The 22,921-nt window shown below is 43.5% G+C and overlaps 1 protein-coding gene across 1 annotated transcript in view; it reads right to left on the reverse strand.

The window, feature by feature from the left end:
- Positions 1–335: 335 nt before the first annotated feature.
- CRABP2 (cellular retinoic acid binding protein 2) overlaps positions 336–22,921 on the reverse strand; it is a 60,887-nt gene continuing 38,301 nt past the window's right edge. Inside the window, exons 2-4 of the mRNA XM_077464196.1 lie at positions 19,993–20,171; positions 5,635–5,751; positions 336–3,300 (exon numbers count right to left, since the gene is read on the reverse strand). Coding sequence (XP_077320322.1) covers positions 3,250–3,300; positions 5,635–5,751; positions 19,993–20,171 — 347 coding nt within the window. The 3' untranslated portion in view covers positions 336–3,249. The remainder of the gene's footprint in view (positions 3,301–5,634; positions 5,752–19,992; positions 20,172–22,921) is intronic.

Consider the following 22,921-nt stretch of genomic DNA (forward strand, 5'->3'; position numbering starts at 1 on the left):
AACATATATATTCAGTTTGCTGATTTGCCTTTCCAGACCATTACATTCTGGAATCTTCCTGGAAGGCAGAGGGAAACAATTAAATCTGCAACCAGTGGAGCCAAGAACAGCCCAAAGCAACCACAAACTGTTCCACTGTTTACAGTGGAGCCAAAAAGAACTTGATCTACCTAGCTTTCCTATCAACCTATCTAGGTGGGTACTACATTTAGAAATAATGCCCAAGGGTAGCCCAACTGATACAACTGATGGCTCTCCTCCAAGACTTTCCACTATCCCCACCCTTTCATGGAGGTTTCTGGACTCCCACACAACACCAACACCAAAAAGACATATTTTTGACAATTGTTCTTTTTATTTAAAAAAAACAAAACACATATTGACAAATAAATACAGAAGGACGCATATGCTAAAAAAAAATGAGAGCGATGTGAGAAATTTCTACCTCAGGACAGAAAGCTTCGTTAGTTAGCAGGACTACATTCTTTAGCTATATGTTTACATAGAAAAATGTATAAAATGTCTGAAGCTGGTCTAATAAAAAAAAAAAAGAGCAAATTAACGGCCTTATTTATCAAAGTGTCTAAAAATAAAAGATTGCCGACTAGTTGATCTTTTTGCTTTTCAGGGCGGTTTAGAAAATGAGAGCGGAAAGGCTGATCTGATTGGCTGTAAGGAGAAAAGCAAACAAGTACTGTGCAAGCTTCAAGTTGGTCTGGATGGAGCTTACACGGGGCTATAGACCCTCACTGTCCCCCATGTGACAGTTTGTGGGCCTGGTGAATGGCTGCTGAGACATCAAGGAAGGAAGGAGAGAGAGACACACATGTTCCCCGATGCTAGGAAGTATTTTAGTGGGGCAGGGAAGCATATTAGGGTTGAAATACACTTTTTCACTGTGGCACAGTACTGAGCGTGTTAACGTGGACTTTGCTATAACACATGTTAACACATTTTATGTGCATTAGCACTTTGCATTGCCATTCATTTTGAATGGCAGCCCAATGCACTAAGGCAACATAGTGTCAACACAAGTGTTTCAGCGCACCACTAAGTGCACTACTGTTTATTGTGGTGTGCTGCATTGCAAAAAAAAAAATATTTTTGCCATTTTGGTGCATTGCCGGTTATTTAATGGGCTGCCTAATGCATGAAAAAAAGGTGCATTAACTTAAGCAACGCACCAGAACTCCAAGGTTTGAATGGGCCCTAAAGATAAGTGTAAGCAGCAAGTGGGCAGGGGTTATAGGTGACCTGTGTACAGGTTCATTTTAAAGTAGAAATCCAACATTTTTCCACCTTGTTTTTACTGTTTATAAGTAGAAGATGAGAACACCATTCCATTGAGGTGTCACTGCGTTTCTGCAGTCCAGAGGTTTCCCTTAATCAAGGGCGGAATGTGTTAGATTTGGACTCAGGACTGAAAAAAATTATTGTTCAGAAGGAAGAACTTATCAAAGTCTAATCAAAGTCTAAAACGTGTCCATTCCAGTTTGGTGGCATGTTTTTACTGCTGTCTGTGTCTCCTTTCAGGAAACTTCATCTCACTTTCTGACTTGGCAAATGGCATGCCCTGGGACAGGAAGTTAAGCAAATCTTGGTCTAATGCCGTGTACACATGGTCGGACTTTCCGGTCGAAAAAAGTCAGCCAGAATCATTTCATCGGATATTTCGATCATGTGTGGGCTTCATCTGACTTTTTTTTTTTTTTTTTTTTTATTCTGACGGACCTAGAAATAGAGCATGTTTTTAATGTTCCCTATTGGGAAAACCGTTCGTCTGTATGCTGTTCCGACGGACCAAAGGTGACGCAACTACAGCTATTGGCTACTGGCTATTGAACTTCCTTTTTCTAGTTCCGTCCTACGTCACCGCGTTCCAAACGATCAGACTTTGGTGTGATCGTGTGTAGGCAAGTCCGTTTCAGCGAAACTCCGTCGGAAAAAACGGTCGCGTGTACGCGGCATAACTCTTCTCCAACCCAATTCAAAATGCAAAAGTTATGGTTAGCTGTCTACGTAAACCCTTTGCTGCATCAAGTGGTTGAACCAATCATATCCATTTGTGTCTACAAATATGAGGTGCCAGTGAATTCTGATTTGGAAAATATGCCTAAAAGGGCGATACAACTCATACCATTCTGCAGCATTATGAAGCTTTGTCGCAACCCTTGCTTAAAACATACATGTGGAAAATTCTCTAGAGATACAATCTTAATTATGTGCCTGTGGGTCTTCTAGAAAATTCCAAAGACAAAAGTAAAAAATAAATCTGAAAAACACAACACAAGGCTAAAGGCAGCCTTTAAAAAAATTCTACTTTGAAGTCTGTTTTTTTTCTCCCAATTCCTTTTTCAGCTATATATTAGTATGAATGCTAATTAATCATGTCTTAACCGCGTTTTATTTTTGAATGCCTACTAACCTGCCTTCATCATCTTTCTAGTCAACTATCAATGTACTGCTTTTGTTGTGACGCATCTAGTTTGACTGCTCATCTTAAAATGGTTCATAGAACGAGATGGACGTACATTCAAGATGGCTGAATGAAACCGCTTTCTAGAGCTTCACATTTAAAATAGGTTCATGGAACGCATACATTCCCCATCCAAGTGCTTCCTACATGGCGAGTGCTTTGGTTTTTGTGTAATTCTATACATAAAATTGACTATCATTTTGGAAAAATGAAAGTCATCAACTGCCCATAAATATTCAGAAATTAGTAAATCTTGACAACTCACCTTCCAAAACCAATAATTCTAAATCTGGCCATAAATGAATCCCACCCTCGACTAAGTTAAGCTCTGCCCAAACATGTCCATTGTTGGGCAAAGACACACTTAGTTCTTCTGGGGTCCAAAAATCAGTCTTATCAAAATAGGGACGGTTGGGAACAAAGGTTTGTGAGCAAGGCTAGTGAATTCCACTTAACACATTCTAAAAAACAAATTCTCAGCTTCATCTTATTACTTCAGATATTGCCCCCCCCCCCCCCCTCCCTCCATTCACAGTCATTACAAGATTGCCTGGTTTGGGCATCAATGTCAAATGAACAAAGTCTTTGAGGCTAGATAAGAAAGTGGTCATCTCCGACGTCTTCCAAAAAGAACCACCCAAGGGATTTGGCCATTTTAGGATGAGCATGGGCTTGCTGTAATCTCTGCTTTAGAAGAAATGTTTTTTTTTTTTTTCTTAAATTCAGAAGATGGGCTGTACAAGGCCAAAGTTTCTTTCTGAGGTTTCAGGGGTTTATTCTCTGATGTAGATCCGTTTGCAGACCACGTCGTCAGCTATCATGAACTGAAACAATACAATAAGTGAAAACATTATACTTCTATACTATGATCACCAAAATTATTGTGCATATCATCAGTTCTTTTTTACTTTAAAGGCAAAGCATAGAGTATTGTCAGTGAGTGCATATTTTGGGTTATTGTGGTGTCTACTAAAGTGAAATTGCCCTTTAAGGAACCCCCACTCCATGGTGAAATACTTACCTTCTCCCAAGACCTTCACTGTGTGACGCTTACACGGGCAAGCAAAAGCCCTGGTCTAGTCCTCTACCTACCCTGTTTCCCCTAAAATAAGACCTAGCGTGATTGTCGACGGTGGCTGCAATATAAGCCCTACCCCCCAAATAAGCCCTAGTTAAAGTCCTTCTATGTCTAATTCTCAGGGTAGAGCTTATTTTTGGGGAAAGAGGGTGGGGTTTATTTGGGGGGTAGGGCTTATATTGCAGCCATCACCGACACTCATGCTAGGTCTTATTTTAGGGGAAACAGGGTAGCACCCCAGTCATACCTATGGATGGTTTGTACTCATGGTGGCCTCTTGCCATTCTGTATAAACTATCCATATGAATTAATGTGGCTACTGCATGCATGAGCACTAGAAAGAGGACCTGGCTGTGGGGCTCTTAATAGGGCCACACAGTGAAGATCTAGGAAGTGGGGAGCTGAATACACTATATTACAAATAATATTGGGACGCCTGCCTTTACACGCACATGAACTTTAATGGCATCCCAGTCTTAGTCCGTAGGGTTCAATATTGAGTTGGCCCATCCTTTGCAGCTAAAACAGATGCAACTCTTCTGGGAAGGCCGTCTACAAGGTTTAGGAGTGTGTCTATGGGAATGTTTGACCATTCTTTCAGAAGCGCATTTGTAAGTTCAGGCACTGATGTGGATGAGCAAGTTTGGGGTGGAGGAACTTCAGTGGCCTGCTCAGAGTCCTGACCTCAACCCAATAGAACACCTTCTAATTTTGGTAATATAGTGTACTTCACTATATGGGCTGCACTGCAGGGGGTGAAGGTTTAATTGACCACTTCCCGCCTGGCCTATAGCAGATTGACGGCCGGGAAGTGGTTCTGTTATCCTGACTGGGCGTCACATGGGCATCAGATAACATGCTGGCGCACACCATAACATAGGCGGCGCGCAGCTCGGCGATCGCTAGTGCGGGGTGTCAGTCTGACACGTGATCAGCTGTGACCAATGAGATGTGCCCATGAGCTGCCAATCAGTACCCAACAGCTGTCAGTCAGTGCCCCCTCAATAAAGACTCTCAGTGCCAACCACAGTGCCAATCAGTGCCCACCACAGTGCCAATTAGAGCCCACCACAGTGCCAATCAGTGCCCAACAGTAACACCTGTCAGTACCTCATCATCAGTGCTGCCCATCAGTGCCATCTGTAAGTGCCAACCAGTGCCGCCTATCAGTGCCAATCAGTGCCACCTATCAGTGCCCATCAGTGCCACCAGTCAATGGCCATCAGTGCCGCCTGTCAGTGCCCATTAGTGCATATAGATATATATAGATATATAGATATATATTTTGATGCCCATGTCTCATTTAGGATATTTTCCTTTGTTTCCTATCCCAGAGACTGAGACACAAATCATCCCAAAATAAGAGAAAAGCCCCTCTTAAGCCAGCCATGGATCGAAGGATCGAAGTTTTCGAAGAGTCGATCCATGTATGGGCAGGCTGATTGTACCCAAGTCAATCCATCAATCGACTTGGGTACAACCAGCCTGTCAGATTTTTTTTACATTCGATTACTGTCGGCACCTATAGCAGCTAGCATTAATCATTGTGTTCTTCCCCCAGCTGGCAGAACACAATACCGCTGCAGGAGGCCTTCCCCCATCAACACTGAGTGTGTCGATTGGGGGAATCAAGCAATTTTTTATTTTTTTTTCCATCCATGGTGGAAGCAAAGAAAATCAAATCAACTATGGGCTGCCTTAGCTGTCACGGGAACAGGGGTCCCTATTATACGGGTTTCTCCTTACCTCCTGTTTAAGTAAAAAATTTTAAATTTAGGGATTTTCCCGCAATTTTCTGTCCTGGTGAGAAATATAAAATCGCAGGAGTTCTAATCCTGCTCAACCATCCAAAATTAGAGTAAAATAAATTGGTATGAAATATTTTTTTTATGTGCCAGATTTTTACAATTTCCCCAACAGAAGAACTCTGTTTGACTTGCACTTCTATCGGTCAGCGCATATTTAATTAAAATGTAATTGCTGTATAAGTAAATAAGCATTGTATATAAGTTCTGAAGTTGGATTCAGAAATGCATGTTTTCTTGGGAAAGTGCTAAGATCCATAGACAGGTTATCTTACCAGGATGAGTTCCCCATCGTTGGTCAGCTCTCTGGACCAGGAGGTCTTGGGTCCGTCACCTTTCAGAAGTCGCTGCTCACATACCATTTTGTTCTCACTCTCCCATTTGGCCAGGCTCTGAATAGACACAAAGAGAAAAAACAAAAAAATCAGGCACTTCATTAAATAACAAACAGACTCTCCAGACAAGGACACTTCAAACCAAAAGAGCCATCCATCACGAAGAGGAGACAGCAGCCTCCTCCTGGAAACATATCTTTGAGGAATCTAACACCCTCCATTCAATCCTTTCTTTTAGATTTCCCTGAGTTAGCAGCTTTCAGACTGGAAGAAAGTGACAGGGATTGAGGGAGGATGGATCACCTATGGACAACTGAAATTTAAGAATGGTTGACCATTTAGGATAGAATTGTCGTAGACTTTCTCCTCTGCTGATCGGCCTTTGTCTTTTTTTTTAGGTCAACATACAACCATTTGGACACTGAATAGCCAGAATGGAAGTTGAGATCAAGAGGGCCACAATGACATGTACACACATCGCACATCGCCCTTATTTGAACGCTACTATTAAGTTCTCCAACATCTGAGTGTCCAGCATTTGCCTAGGATCATGGTGGAAGGTCAAATCTATGGCAGATCCTACAACCAGGATGGAGAAGTGGAACCAGAATGCATATAACCACGGTACACCAGCTTCAAAAATAGTCTTTAGCTTGGATATGAAGATTAAAGTGTACCTGTTACTTTGCTGCCTATGCCCAGTTTGCATTTGTTCTTCCAAAACGTAGGCCTTGGGATTAGCCGCTCAGGCACCCAGTGCTCCATCATAGGAGGAAGGCAGGGAAGAGACACATGTTTCCCTGTACTTGGGAATCTCACTTTGCTATAGCGGGCGCGCTAAGTGGGGCTATTAAGTAAACCTGTTACTTTAAGTCAGATTTTCACAAATAAATTTCAGGTCTCAGGGAACCCCTAGTAAGATTAATCCATGGGGTTCAGAGCAGGGCTGGACTGGGAAAAAAATTTGGCCCTGGACTTCATCCAGACCAGGCCACTTTAATTTTGCGAACCCGCACAAAAACAGTATATATATATATATATATATATATATATATATATATATATATATATATATATATATATATATATATACCGTTGGGGAGTGGGGTGGAGGATACAGAGGGACAGCGTGGGTGGTGGAGGACACAGGGGGACACTGTGGGGAGGGGGGGGGGGTTGGAGGACACAGTTGGACACTGTGGGCAGCGGAGGACACAGGGGGACACAGTGATAGGTGGAGGACATAGTGGAGGTGGAGGACACAGGGGGACACTGTGGGGGGTCGAGGACACAGTGAGGGGTAGAGGACAGAGGGGGACAGCGTTGGGTGGAACAGGAGAGTATCATGGGGCCTCCTGTGATCCTGTTGGAGCCATTACTTTGACAGGCTGTCACTCAAAGTGGCCTATTGAGCCATCGGCCCACCAGGAAACTCCCAGTAGTCCCAATGGCCAGTACATGCCTGGTTCAGAGGGAAACTATCTCTTCCATTGGTGGTGGTAAGTGGGAAGAACTTGTTATATTAAGTCAGCTTTTTGGAACCTGTTTACCCCATATCAGCAGCACAGTGGTGTAGTGGTTAGCACTCTCACCTAGCAGTAAAAGGGGTCGCTAGTTCAAATCCCAACCACTACACCACCTGCCTGGAGTTTGCATGTTCTCCCTGTGCCTGCGTGGGATTCCTCTGGGTACTCCAGTTTCCTCCCACACTCCAAAGACATGCAGGTAGGTTAATTGGCTTCTGTCCAAAAAAATAATAATTGGCCCTAGTATATGAATGTGGACCTTGGATTATGGGCTCTATTGAGGGTAGCGACTGATGTGAGTGTGCAATGTACAGGGATAGGGACAATTGTAGACACTCACTCAGGTTGAACTGGATGGACTGATGTCTTTATTCAACCTTACCAGCTATGTAACTATGTACCCTTGAAATTATTTTCAGATCTCAGGGAACCCCTAGTAAGATTAATCCATGGGGTTCAGAGGGAAACTATCTCTTCCATTGGTGGTGGTAAGTGGGAAGAACTTGTTATATTAAGTCAGCTTTTTGGAACCTGTTTACCCCAGAGGAACCCTTGAAATAATTTTCAGATCTCAGGGAACCCCTAGTAAGATTAATCCATGGGGTTCAGAGGGAAACTATCCCTTCCATTGGTGGTGGTAAGTGGGAAGAACTTGTTATGTTAAGTCAGCTTTTTGGAACCTGTTTACCCCAGAGGAACCCTTGAAATAATTTTCAGATCTCAGGGAACCCCTAGTAAGATTAATCCATGGGGTTCAGAGGGAAACTATCTCTTCCATTGGTGGTGGTAAGTGGGAAGAACTTGTTATATTAAGTCAGCTTTTTGGAACCTGTTTACACCATTTTGGCAGCATAGTGGTGTAGTGGTTAGCACTCTCACCTAGCAGTAAAAAGGGTCACTGGTTCAAATCCCAACCACGACACCACCTGCCTGGAGTTTGCATGTTCTCCCTGTGCCTGCGTAGGTTTCCTCTGGGTACTCCAGTTTCCTCCCACACTCCAAAGACATGCAGGTAGGTTAATTGGCTTCTGTCCAAAAAAAAATAATTGGCCCTAGTATATGAATGTGGACCTTGGATTATGGGCTCTATTGAGGGTAGCGACTGATGTGAGTGTGCAATGTACAGGGATAGGGACAATTGTAGACACTCACTCAGGTTGAACTGGATGGACTGATGTCTTTATTCAACCTTACCAGCTATGTAACTATGTACCCTTGAAATTATTTTCAGATCTCAGGGAACCCCTAGTAAGATTAATCCATGGGGTTCAGAGGGAAACTATCTCTTCCATTGGTGGTGGTAAGTGGGAAGAACTTGTTATATTAAGTCAGCTTTTTGGAACCTGTTTACCCCAGAGGAACCTTTGAAATAATTTTCAGATCTCAGGGAACCCCTAGTAAGATTAATCCATGGGGTTAAGAGGGAAACTATCTCTTCCATTGGTGGTGGTAAGTGGGAAGAACTTGTTATATTAAGTCAGCTTTTTGGAACCTGTTTACCCCAGAGGAACCTTTGAAATAATTTTCAGATCTCAGGGAACCCCTAGTAAGATTAATCCATGGGGTTAAGAGGGAAACTATCTCTTCCATTGGTGGTGGTAAGTGGGAAGAACTTGTTATATTAAGTCAGCTTTTTGGAACCGGTTTACCCCAGAGGAACCCTTGAAATAATTTTCAGATTTCAGGGATCCCCTAGTTAGATTAGTCCATGGGGTTAATTGGGAAAATACCCCTTCCATTGGTGGTGGTAAGTTGGAAGAATACCTCCCTTACAGTAGTGGTCAAAATGACACCCTTGCAATCCTACTGATGGCTCTGCCAAGGGGCTTTGGACCTGGAACTATGAAGGCAGCAACATATGGTAGGTCAGTTAGCCACAGCTCAATGAAGCCCTAGCAGCCTTTCACAGAACCCTGGTTGAGAATGACTGCTTTAGATATACCGTAATTGGAGTCTGTCTATAAACCTCAATTTATTTTATTTATTAAAATGCAAGAAATCCAGAATATTCACATTATCAACAAGTTGCTAACATGTTTCGGCAGAAACTCAACCCATAGCTTCTGATAAAACGCATTCATCTTGTTAGGTCTGTAGACACTGGACTTCTCGAACTTTAATCAATAAATTAATTTAAAAGTCATAGATGGACTCCAGCCATTGTGTTTACTTGAACTATATGGGAGGCTAAAAGGAGCTTTGCTGTTGAGACCGATGTTCCTCAACTCCCAACGATACGGAGGTATTGTCAAACCTTGTGTGTTTGTCAAACCTTTTACTTTGCCCTGCATTTTTCCGTGACGTTCAGTCTCAGTGACAGGAAAGTCTCCAGTTAGAAGTTCTATCCCTTCTAATGCCGCGTACACACAACCAGACTTTTCAACATCAAAGGTCAGACGGAACGATTCCGGCGGACCATTCGATTGTGTGTGGGCTGCAGCGGACTTTTGATTTACAAAAATCTGACAGACTTTAGAAATGGAACATGTTTCAATTTTTTCCGCCGGAACTCAGCCGGACCCAGTTCATACAGAGAAATCCGCTCCTGTGTATGCTAGTCCGACGGACAAAAACCGATGCGAGGGCAGCTATTGGCTACTGGCTATGAACTTCCGTATTCTAGTCCGGTCGTACTTCATCACGTTCGAATCCGTCGGACTTTGGTGTGATTGTGTGTGGCCAAGTCCGTTCATTTGGAAAGTCCATTCAGAACTCCGCCGAAAGTCAGTCGGAAAGACCGTCGGACCTAGTCCCTCGAAAAGTCCGGTCGTGTGTACGCGGGCATTAGGCGATCAAAAAAAGGTTTGTCTGGAGGCTGAAGCTAGGCTTTAAAGTGTATCCAAAGCCAAAACATTTTTTCTGTAGTTTTGTATAGAGTGGTAAGGAGTTAGAACCTCCTTCAGATTTTTATTGCTTTTTGTCTCCCAGTTAGAAAGATTTACTCTGTTTGTTCTGACCTTTGTCACCAGGACAGGAAGTAATGCAAAATGAAAATTTTTGAGTTGTCACTAGGATTGAAAGAGAGAGAAGCTCTTTGCCCCTGTACACACGGTCGGAGATTTCGACAACCAAATCCGTCGGATTGTGCCCGTCGGATCTTGTCCGAAACTGTTGCATACACACGGCCGGACTAAGTTGTCGAAAAATCCGATCATTCAGAACTTGATGATGTAATTTAGTTACGATGGGACTACCTTCAGGCTAGTAGCCAATAGCTTTGATGTAGGAATTTGATCTGAGCATGCGTGGCACTTGGTGCGATCAAAATTCTCTACACATGATCGGAGTATGTCCGATCGAACCAGTTGGTCGGGAAATATTTCCAACAAGTTGGAAAATTGGGTCCGACGGATATTCAGACGGAATCAGTCCGATGCATACCACACACAGTCGGATTATCCGACAACACGGTCCGATAGGACACATTCTGACGGATTCTCCGACCGTGTGTACAAGGGCTTTCAGTTGGGTACACGTGTTCCAGAGACAAATGTTTAAAGCGGGCCATACACTGATTGAAATTCACCCGGTCCCCGCTTGACTTGCCGAATTTCGATCAGTGTATGGCTGTCCCTGCTCCTCAGAATTTGATCATTTAATCAACTACTGTCAGAGGGACATGCTGGAAATTTTTTCTTGATCAGCGGCTGCCGCCAACGAACAAAAAAAAAACTAACCATCTATGGCTGGCGTAAGAGGAAACTTCTTCACTTTGGAGATTTTTTTTTTCTTACTTCCTTTTGTGTTTACAGGAAATTAAGGCAAATCCCCCCCAATGGGACCCATTCAGCAAAAAACAGGGGTTTTATCTATTCCCTACTCCAAAATGATAAAAAGTTTAGGCTTTAGATGTTTTGGAATTCACCCCAATGATTTTCTGTACAGTGTCTCTGCCGTCTTTGTAATCAGATGAAAAAATCTCCAGCACAAAAAAAAACAAAAAACAAACACGATTTGTGCAGATTATTCGGCACAGAAGGAGCGCACGTAAGAAGAGGCAGTGAAGCAAGTCTTGCCGGCCCCCGTCTGATGAGGCCAAAGAGTCAGATATCGGGTAATGAGATCAGAATCATGGCTGAGTTGAGAAAGCAGAGCGTGTGACCCGTTCCAGACTTGTCATGCTTCAGGGAGCTCTTCGTCGCCTTTTGTGAAGGATGGCACCGTGCCACATGCCGCCTGGGGCCCTTTATTAAAACGCGATGAATCATATTTTGTCTGATGTTTTCTGGGATCTCATATTCGTCCCCAACACATAATCGGTGACCTCAGTGAGATGAGATTCTTCGGAGTGCACTTATTCTCAACAATTTTCTAGGCCGCACTTTATTCTTCCTTTTTGTCTGCTATTTACAGACAGCGGATTGAAGGAAGACGCAGGCAAACGCAGTATATAGTGGTTTGGTTTTCAAACTTTTAATATATGTGTTGCCAAAACGTTTCTTTTTTTTCGTTTTGGATGGAGTAGGGAAGGGTTAAAACCCCTATAAATTTTAACAGGAAGTGCAAGGAAACCTCTACAAAGATATGAGGATATTCTGTCAGCTGCACACCATTCCCAGTCAAAAGCTCACCAAATAAAAGCAGCCTCAGCTCGCTCCATCCAAACCATGCACCCAACCTGTTTCGTCCCTCCCCTGGGGCTTAATCATGGGGTTGGGGGTGTCCCGGTGGCCAAAAAGCGTTCTGCGTAGGAAATGACAAGCCCTCCAAACCTGCAACCACTTTCAGGGTCTTCATAAGTGGTATGAAAGTAACGGAACAACTATGAAGACCCTAGAAAAAAAGGGGTCGGGACTTTAAATGAGGTGTCTATATTTTAATATCCTCTATATTTGTCAGGGCTGGGCTCAGCCCCTTCCTTCTCTGGGCTGGCTGCTCAGCTGTGGGCTAATTGCCAGCTCCTATCTCTCCACAGTTACTCAGCTGTTGATGATATCCTGCTCGTCAGTCCTGCCTACTTAAGCCGTTCAGCCCAGTGGATCTCTGCCTTCACCTTGGTCAACATCACAGAGACTATCTCCTGCATTCCCATTTAAAGACCTTCTTTGCTGACATCCCTTCTGGCTCCAGATCCTGCTTGCTGTTTCACTACTTTGATCCCTGACTTCTGGCTTGGCTGACTATCAGTCTGATTTTATGGTTTCTGACAATATTCCAGTTATGGGTCTTTCAAATCTTTTTTTTGCTTTGGGAACAATGGTCACCAGGAAAAAAAAAAAAAGAAGGGGTGAGGCCATCTAGCAGGGATACAGATGGCAAATGAATCTTGAAACCAAATAACAGAGAGCCAAATGTTCTTTATTGCCCATGATACTTTGATAACAAGAAGACAAACTGTAGCCAATGTGTTTCTAAAGAGCAAAACCATTCTATATCCTTTGGCCTGGTGTTCCTTCCTCTAATACATGTTTTTTTCTTCTAGCTAAACTCAGGTCATTTCCTGACTAACCACCAGTGGTGGCCCGTCCATTAGGGGCGCCCCCTCTATCCACGGCCGCCACCCGCTCCAGCTTCTAGCGATGCGGAGATAGATGCAATGCTATGCTCTATCTATCGCCGCCGCCACCCATTATTCATGCGTCCAGCCCCTTTCAGGACGCCGGGTGCCTGAATTACAGCGGCCATGGGGGTGTTTTTTTTTGAAGCACCTGATTAGAGCCATAGGCTCTAATAGGCTTCAAAATAGGGTGGGCTTGTGGTGCAGAGCATTGCGCTACAAGCCCACCCAGGTGTTACAACAGCAAATGAATATATCGCTGTTGCAACACTGATCCTCCTCCTGGCCAATCGGGAAGCTGGTACCCGTCACCTGATTGGCTGAAAGGACAGGTGATCCTATTGGACACCTAGGAGTAGGGGAGGAGAGGAACGGTGGAAGCAAGGAGGAGGACAAGACACAGGAGCCACTACCCAATGCCCGCCACAGCCTGATGTCCGCTGATGCCCCCATCCCTGCTTCTCCTTGATGTCCATCCCTGCCCATTGCCTGGATGGGGTAACTGTCAGACAGCGAGCGGGGAGGCCGTCTTTGAGGTGCCGCGTGCGGGGGGTTGGTTGTTTGCCGCCCCCCAAAGAAAAAAACCACGAACCGCCACTGGTGCCCACCCCCAATGGGTTCCCCAAAACTAAGCATCTCTTGTCCCTTACAGGATGTGGCAACAATGTAATAATGTGTCAGCAATGTAAATTGGATACTATTTAAGAAATTCTTGATGGAAAATCTTTGTTAAAGTAGAAACAGTCCGGTCTTGAAGGAAGTCAATTGGAAAAGTTATAGTAGTGTTGGCGCACAACAAGAACACATAAACCACCAACGCGTTTCGGCACAACGCTCCTTCGAGTCTTAAAATATTTGATGGGCTTAAACACAGGACTCAGCTTGGGTTTATTAAAAAAAAAAAAAAAAATTAGATAGAAATATCTTGGAAAAGGTAGCGCATTTGCCGGCGTATAAGACGACCTTTTACATGTAAAAAAATTGGCCAAAAAGCAGGGGTCGTCTTATATGCCGGGTCAGCCCCTCGGATGCCTGCTTGGTGTTCGGTAATACTGTATGTAGCTTCGGCTACATACAGTATATACCGTTGAGCCAATCCTGGTGAGCGATGTATTCAAATGAATACAGAGCCTGCTCGGATTGGAGTAACCGCCTCTGTAGCCTGCTCGGATTGGCTTGGAGAATCAGAGAGGCACGGGCTGATGATGTTACAGCCTCTGCCAATCCAAGCAGGCTTTGTATTCATTAATAGAATACATCGCTCACCGTGATTGGCTCCAGCAAATGCAGGAAGAAGGAAGAAATATGAAGCCTCGGAAGCCTCGAAAGCCGGGGTCGTCTTATACGGTAAGTACGGTTTTAAAAGCGTTTTTGTCCTGTAAGATTAGAGGGTCGTCTTATATGCCGGGTTGCCTTATACACCGGCAAATACGGTAATGGAGAAATCCAAAATGTTATGGTTGTCTCCCGAGCAGGTGGGTCAGCCTACCAACGGGGACACCTGTTCTGGTGATAAGAGGGAATATTCTTTCAATGTGGGGAAATTCACACCCACTTCCTGTTTGTCCCCAGAACAGGAAGTGAAAGAAATTTCCCCACTGATAGGGAATAAACCACTGCTCACTCTATCCAAAACCTAAAAAATAAAAATAAAGTTGGCTATAGATCCACTTTTGAGTTCCCTGTAATTAGCCGCTACACAGTCCATTATTCCAAATGAAGCTTGGATATTTCCAAAGGAGACACCATCACCCCTTCTCCAGTTTCCAAAAAATAAAATAAAGGACCCGAATGGCTTCCTTGAACAGCCTTGCAGCCAAAAATCACTTGTACGTTCACTGTGCTTATGTATTTCATCGGGCACAGTCTCAAGCCGGTGCCGAATTTCATCATGGCAAGGTTTCAACATAACCTCACTTTACCCAACCACAAATTGCTTCATCCGGAACCTTCCCGTACAAGTGCTGAAGCTGGCTTTTGATAAATATCCCACCAAGTCCCGAGGAAAACCCCCAAATGCACAGTAGACGCGGGGACATGAGAGGCGTGAAGATTTAAATTTCCGCTTTCTCATACCTTGCAGAAAGGAAACCGTTTAATGCTTTTAAACCGCAAGGCTAGCAGATCGCTCGAGAGGCCTAAACCAAGGAACCGGGATGGGGGGGTGGGGGGTGGTGAACCGTGTAAACCAACACGTGTTAAATAAATAGCGCTATGAGTCATTAGCCTAGACGGAGAAGTCGAATCAGCTTTTTTTTTTTTTTGCTTGCTCGTCACTTGTCTTTTAATACGTCGCGAGATCTTCCAGCACGCCATAAAACACGATCGGATTCGGTGGATGAATTAGCAGTTTGGGGATGGCAAGGAAAATTTTTGCTCCTAAAACAGCAAATCTTTTTATTTTTTTTTACATTTTTTTTTATTTCTTTCTCTTTTTTTTTTATCCTTCTGAAAACAATGAGCGCTGTGTTTCGAGCACCTGCGTTCGAGCGTCCCGAAGTCGTTATTTTATGGGTAGGCTTCTGACACTCGCAGGCAAAAAATGAGCGTTGGGATTAAATGGCATATGGTCGGTCATAAAAAAAAAAAAAAAAAAACAACTCGTCTTTTGAAAAATCTCCCCTATCTATATATAAAAAAAATTTTTTTAACAACTTTTGAAAAATTCAGGATGGTGCAAAAGCATGATGGGGAATCGAGGTGCTCCCTGGGATTAAATATCAATTTCGTTCCAAATTGCACAATTTCTAGTAAAGGCATGGACATTAAAAAAAAATTTAAAAAAAATCAGCCAATCAGATGCTCAGATTTTATTTCCCATACCGCACTTTTTAATGAATGGCGATGGGTGTAATGGCGGCCGTAGTCACAGAATCGGGCGATGCGATCTATGCATTATCAATGAGACTTATCCTGGGGTTGATTTACTAAAACTCGAGCGTGCAAAATCTGGGGCGGCTCTGCAAAGAAACCAATCAGCTTCCAGTAAGCCCTTGTACACACGGTCGGAGAATCCGTCGGAATGTGTCCTATCGGACTGTGTCGTCGGATAATCCGACTGTGTGTGGTATGCATCGGACTGATTCCATCGGGAATAGCCGTCGGACCCAATTTTCCAACATGTTGGAAATATTTCCCGACCAACTGGTTCGATCGGACATACTCCGATCATGTGTAGAGAATTTTGATCGGACCAAGTGCCACGCATGCTCAGATCAAATTCCTACATCAAAGCTATTGGCTACTAGCCTGAACGTAGTCCCGTCGTAACGAAATTATGTCATCACGTTCTGAATGATCGGATTTTTCGACAACTTAGTCCGACCGTGTGTATGCAACAGTTTCGGACACAATCCGTCGGACATAATCCGACGGATTTGGTTGTCGAAATCTCCGACCGTGTGTACAGGGGCTAAGGCTCCATGCACACTGGAGCTGAGAAACTGCAGTTTATTGGAGTTTGGGCGTTTTTTGTAAAAGCCCGTAAACTCCACTCTATGTTAGGCTATGTGTCCATGCACACATGGACTTTTTTTTAGCTTTAATGAGCAGTGGAGTTTATTGGCTTTTTTCTGAACACCAGAAATTTGCATTCAAAGTGCCGATTCTTCACCGCCAAAAAACGACAAACGCCGATAAACGCTCATAAACGCTCATAAACGCTTATAAACGCTCATTAACACGCGTTAATTCGTGTTTGGCATTCTATTTTTTCAATGCATTGTGGGAGTTTGGAATGCACTGTGGGATTTTTGGAGTGTCCTCTGTGTATTTTAATTGAAAACGCCAATAAACGCTAATAAACGCTCATAAACGCTAGTACAAAACGCTGTTAAAAGCAAGTTTTTTCAACCAGCGTTTTCTGCCAGCAATCTGGCGTCCAGAAAAAAGCTTTTTTGAGCTTCAGTGTGCATGGAGCCTTAGACCCGTTTCACACTGGGGCGTTTTTCAGGCACTTTAGCGTTAAAAAAAAAGCGCCTGTAAAGCGCTTGAAAGAAGCCTCATCTGCAGTCCCAATGTGAAAGCCCAAGTGCTTTAAGAGCCCTTTCACAATGTCAGCGCCCCGAAAAACGCTCGTAAAGCGCCGCTTAAACTAGCAGCGCTTTACCAGCGTTTTTCGAGCGTTATTGGGGTGCTTTTAACCCCTGCTAGTGGCCAAATAAAGGGTTAAAAGCGGCCACGAAACGCTGCTGTCAATAGCGTTTTTCAGGCGTTTTTCAGGCGTTTTACAGGCGCTTCCCATTGATTTCAATGGGAAGGGGCGCTTTAGGAGCGTTGTATTCACCGCTCCAAAAGTGCTGCAAAGAAGCTGCTTGCAGGACTTTTTTTGACGCCCTGCCAGCGCAGCGCCTCAGTGTGAAAGCACTCGGGGCTTTTACATTGGGATTGCAATTGCGGCTTCTTTCAGGCGCTTTTTTTTAATGCTAAAGCGCATGAAAAACGCCCCAGTGTGAAAGGAATCTCGGTGTGAAAGCACTCGGGCTTTTACATTGGGATTGCAGTTGCGGCTTCTTTCAGGCGCTTTTTTTAACGCTAAAGCGCATGAAAAACGCCTGAAAAACGCCCCAGTGTGAAAAGGGTCTTAAAGTTAAAAGCTGATTGGCTACCATGCACAGTTGCACCAGTTTTAGTAAATCTCCCCACCCACTATGTCATCGATTGGTTCTGTGCATAAACCGATCAGTTTCATCAAAATTATTCTGATTGGTCTGGACAGAATGTGAACTTTGGGAAGTAGGAGCGCTGGACCTTGAAGAGAATTACATACTCACAAACATTGGGAACAACACCCGAAACGTTGTTGTATACATAGTCAGACGTCATCGCCTTACGGCTGGAGTTTTCATTTCATTTGTCTGTCCCTTACAATGTTTGTGAGTGTGTTTTTGCACTTTGTGTTTTTTTTTTTTGATCCTGATGAAAGGGGAGTGCTGAGCCCCCCCCCGAAATCTTTTAAAAGACTATACAAGCTGGTGTGACACGACCATCCTTTCAAAACTTTGGTGGACAGAATGTGAATCCTACGTACATGCTACACCTTCTTATATCAGTCTGCATCTCTTATTTAAATTCACTGGGGTATGGTTCTCTGAAAGGCCTCTCACACAGATAGTTAGGGCCTTTGTGTTATATACTATGTTATGTAGAATAATCACACTATGGTGTCATTCATTTACTATGCATGTCAGCTACTGAACATTAACCCATTCGTTGTATTTTCCTGCAAATGACCTCTCTTCCAGCCAGCATATAGGCTAGGAGGTGCCCGGCACACGGCGGTGCACCTCCAAACTCAATGCCAATGCATGTCTCCAGTGCTGTCACTAGCCTAGGAGACAATTGACCTGTAGGGGGCACCTGTGCTCTCTGCCTGCAACTAAACCCCGGAGATTCATGCTAAATGCCCAGTGTGCATGGAGTCTAAGCCCTTGTACGCACGGTCGGACATTCCGATGGAAAATGTCTGATCGGACCGTGTTGTCGGATAATCCGACAGTGTGTGGGCTCCATCGGACTGTTTCCATCTGAATATCCGACCGACAAAGTTTTAGAGCTGGGCTATAAAATTTTCCGACAACATGATCCGATTGGACTTTGTCCGATCGCTTTTAGAGAATTCCGATCGGACAAAGTGCCACGTATGCTCAGATCAAATTCCTAGACCAAAGCTATTGGCTACTAGCCTGAACGTAGTCCCGCCGTAACGAAATAACGTCATCACGTTACGAACGATCGGATTTTCCGACAACTTTGTCCGACCGTGTGTATGCAACACCAGTTTCGGACAAAATCCGTCAGACAAAATCCGATGGATTTTGTTGTCGGAATGTCCGACCGTGTGTTTACAAGGGCTAATACTGACCAGTTGGTTTGAGAAAGGGGCCCAGCAAAGTGCAAACGCCCTTCTGTCAAGTCCTATTGGCCAATAAAGCCCCATTTCTTTACGATGGGACTACATTCAGGCTAGTAGCCAATAGCTTTGATGTAGGAATTTGATCTGAGCATGCGTGGCACTTTGTCCGATCAAAATTCTCTACACATGATCGGAGTATGTCCGACCGGCCCAGTTGGTCGGGAAATATTTCCAACATGTTGGAAAATTGGGTCCGACGGATATCCCGATGGAATCAGTCCGATGCATACCACACACAGTCGGATTATCCGGCGACAAAACGGTCCGATAGGACACATTCCGACGGATTCTCCGACCGTGTGTGTACAAGGGCTAATGCTGACCAGTTGGTTTGAGAAAGGGGCCTAGCAAAGTGCAAACGCCCTTCTGTCAAGTCCTATTGGCCAATAAAGCCCCATACACACTATCAGATTGTCTGCTGATTTTTTTCCTTCAGGTTTACCAAAACCATGTAGTGGAAGGGCCTGCCTGATTGCATACAAATTGAAACCCCTAAGCCCCTGTACACACGGTCGGAGATTTCGACAACAAAATCCGTTGGATTTTCTCCATCGGATCTTGTCCGAAACTATTGCATACACACGGTTGGACTAAGTTGTTGAAAAATCCGATCTTTCAGAACGTGATGACGTAATTTCGTTACGATGGGACTACATTCAGGCTAGTAGCCAATAGCTTTGATGTAGGAATTTGATCTGAGCATGCGTGGCACTTGGTCCGATTCAAAATTCGCTACACATGATCGGAGTATGTCCGATCGAACCAGTTGGTCGGGAAATATTTCCAACATGTTGGAAAATTGGGTCCGACGGATATTCCGACGGAATCAGTCCGATGCATACCACACACAGTCGGATTACCCGACGACACGGTCCGATAGGACACATTCCGACGGATTCTCCGACCGTGTGTACAAGGGCTAAGATTTGACCTCATATTATATGGTTTTGGTAAATCTGATGGAAAAAATCTGCAGAAAATCTGATAGTGTGTATGGGGCTTAAAGCCCCATACACACTATCAGTTTTTCTGCTGAGTTTTTCCTTCAGATTTACCAAAACCATGTAGTACAAGGGCCTGCCTGATTGCATACACATTGAAACTCCTAAGGTTTGACCTCATATTATATGGTTTTGGTAAATCTGAAGGAAAAACTCACCAGAAAAACTGATAGTGTGTATGGGGCTTTAGGGTCACTCAGAAGAAGCAGAGTGGGCTACCTTCAGTGTGGTAGGAACTTGAGCTGGGCATAGCCACACAAGGACGGTCCACTCTGTACACACAATCCTACTGACTACCATAGTGACCCAGGTACTTTTTTTTTCTTCTGTCGAAACAATAGGCCTAGTGGAGATCTTTACCTTACAAGGACGGCCATCTACAGTCTGTTCTTCAAACTCCTCCCCTATTTTGAAGTTAATTTCTGTGGTTCGGACGGTGGTGAATGTCTTAATGTAGAACGTCTCGTCCTCCTGCTTTATCTCCACTGCCGGTTTCGAGGCGGCGGCTACCGCGATCTTCCTGAGCATTACATTGACTCCTAGGAATGCAAAAGGAGAAAGAACATGAGTTAAAATGACATTGGTTATGACAATGCTGAACATAGACATGGGTTCAATGTTCTCTCAGAAGTGTAGAGTAAAGCTGACCATACACCAGTAGAATTTTGGTAAAAAAAATAAAATAAAAATAAAAACATTTTTTAAATGTTTTCTGAACATTCGTTCAATTTTCTAATAGTTAATGTGGTCAAATCAATGATCGTTTTTTTTGAGGAAGGAGAAGGATGGAAAATTTAATGAATGCACATTGAATTTGAGACATTGGCAGGGCAATTGAACCAAATTTTTAAGGTCTTCATACAAAATTTGTCAAGTCCATAATGGTTCTATCAACTCTTTTTTACGATTTCCTGGAATTTCTGTACAAAGTGAAATTCTACTAGTGTAGGGCAAGCCTAACACTATACATAAATATGAAATTAATATAATTTGAGGAAATTTGTATAAATTATTATAAGAGTTGTGGTGGGCCTCAGCTGTGGAAGATGATGGTGGTCAGGCTTCGGGGGTCACAAAATGTCATCGGGCCAGTCGTCTGGCGGTGGAGTCAGAACACAGATGCTGTTCCTCAGACAGCGAGTTCCATTCGCATTTGTCACCGGCTTTTCTGTCATCGCGCTGAGGGAACCTTACACCATTTACCATGACGGACTCATTCCTGTGACCTCCTCACAGCTGCCTGCAATTAGACTGCGCTCTTCCTGATCACCTCCGACCGAGGCTGATGGGCTTACTTAAAGGAACACTCCATCAAACACAAATGTTTTTCCTTTTATAATGACGGGGGGGGGGGGGGCAAGAGTTGATCTGCTAATTTTAATCTTGGCATTCATCTTGTATCATAATTTTTTCAGAAAAGTCTCACATCTGAGTCCTTGTACACACGGTTGGACATTCTGAAAACCAAATCCGTTGGATTTTGTCCGACGGATTTTGTCCAAAACTGTTGCATACACACGGTCGGACAAAGCTGTCGGAAAATCCGATTGTACATAACGCGATGTCGTTATTTCGTTACGACGGGACTACGTTCAGGCTAGTAGCCAATAGCTTTGGTCTAGGAATTTGATCTGAGCATGCGTGGCACTTTGTCCGTCGGAGTAGGTTTCACATGATCGGAGTATGTCCGATCGGAGTAATGTTGTTGGAAAATTTTATAGACAAGTTGGAAAACTTGGTCTGTCAGATATTCCGACGGAAACAGTCTGATGGAGACCACACACAGTCGGATTATCCAACAATACGGTCCGATCGGACACATTCCGTCGGAATCTCCGTGTGTACAAGGGCTGAGGTTGCAAAAAGGTTGGTAAAGAGTTCCCCGGTCTGACCTCTGACCACTTTCTAATTCTGAATGAGAGGCTAAAGAGTACAGAGTCATGTGACAAGAGGGTAAGGTATAGCAAAGGATGGATCCCATGAAGCCACACATCAATGCAGACCCACTGGTACTGAAATGAATTGCAGTCTCAGCCTGGGCTCCCGCCAGGCCACGCAAGAGGGGTAATGTGCCACACAGATGCACCCCCTGCACAACAGGTTCACTTTACTGGAGGAAACTTAAAGAGGATCTCATCCACTCAGCGAATCCAGCATTGTCCGATCGAATCCGCCGCTCAACAATTCCGGGTCCCACGCCGCCATCGTCTGTGAAGCTCTGGTGTAGTTCTTTGGAGCTCAGCTTTTAATTAAGACATCTTGCCCTGACGTGACAAGTAAGAGACAACATTGTGCAGCTCTCGACCAAAGCAACAATAACCATTACCGTAGCTGGAATTTTCATTGAACCACAACGTTTCACTTTCAGGCGGCGTGCTATGGGAAGAGGTGATGGTGACACGCAGTAGGAGGTGATGATGGCACTAAAGTGCACCTGCATTCCTCCTGTCAGCCTCCAGCATAACTTGATTCTTCAATCTTCGAAAGAAAATCTCAGGGTATTTCAGCAAAAAAAAAATAACTGACATAGCTGTGTCACCTGGAGTGAGCGCACTTGATGAATGGGCAAGGGGCGAGGTGAAGAAATCAGTTTGCAGAAAAAACTAATTTGTTTACTGTTCCATGCCAAAAAACCCATTTGTACAAACTATGTATGAGAACGCCATATTACTAAAAACCTGCCCTAGATATGAGACAAGATTGGTAACTCTTGTGTAATTACAGAAAAGAAAAGAAAAAGAAAGAAAGAAAGAAAGAAAGAAAGAAAGAAAGAAAGAAAGAAAGAAAGAAAGAAAGAAAGAAAGAAAGAAAGAAAAGAAATAAGAAAATAAAGAATGAAAGAAAGAAGAAAAGAAAAAAAGAAAGAAAGAAAAAGAAAAAGAAAAAAAGAAAGAAAAGAAAGAAAGAAAGAAAGAGAGAAAGAGAAGAAGAAGAAAAAGAAAGAAGAAAATAAAGAACGAAAGAAGAAAAGAAAAAAAGAAAGAAAGAAAGAAAGAAAGAAAGAAAGAAAGAAAGAAAAGAAAGAAAGAAAGAAAAGAAAGAAAGAAGAAAAGAAAGAATGAAAGAAAGAAGAAAAAGAAAGAAAAAAAGAAAGAAAGAAAGGAAGAAAGAAAGAAAAGAAAGAAGAAAATAAAGAATGAAAGAAAGAAGGAAAGAAAGAAAGAAAGAAAGAAAGAGAAAATAAAAAAAGAAGAAAAGAAAGAAAGAAAGAGAAAGAAAATAAAAAAATAAAGAATGAAGAAAAGAAAGAAGAAAGGAAAGAAAAGAAGAAAAAGAAAGAAGAAAATAA

Source organism: Lithobates pipiens, unplaced genomic scaffold, assembly GCF_037356315.1.
Source record: "Lithobates pipiens isolate NorthernLeopardFrog02 unplaced genomic scaffold, aLitPip1_a1.2 Scaffold_30, whole genome shotgun sequence".
Classification (NCBI taxonomy): domain Eukaryota; kingdom Metazoa; phylum Chordata; class Amphibia; order Anura; family Ranidae; genus Lithobates; species Lithobates pipiens.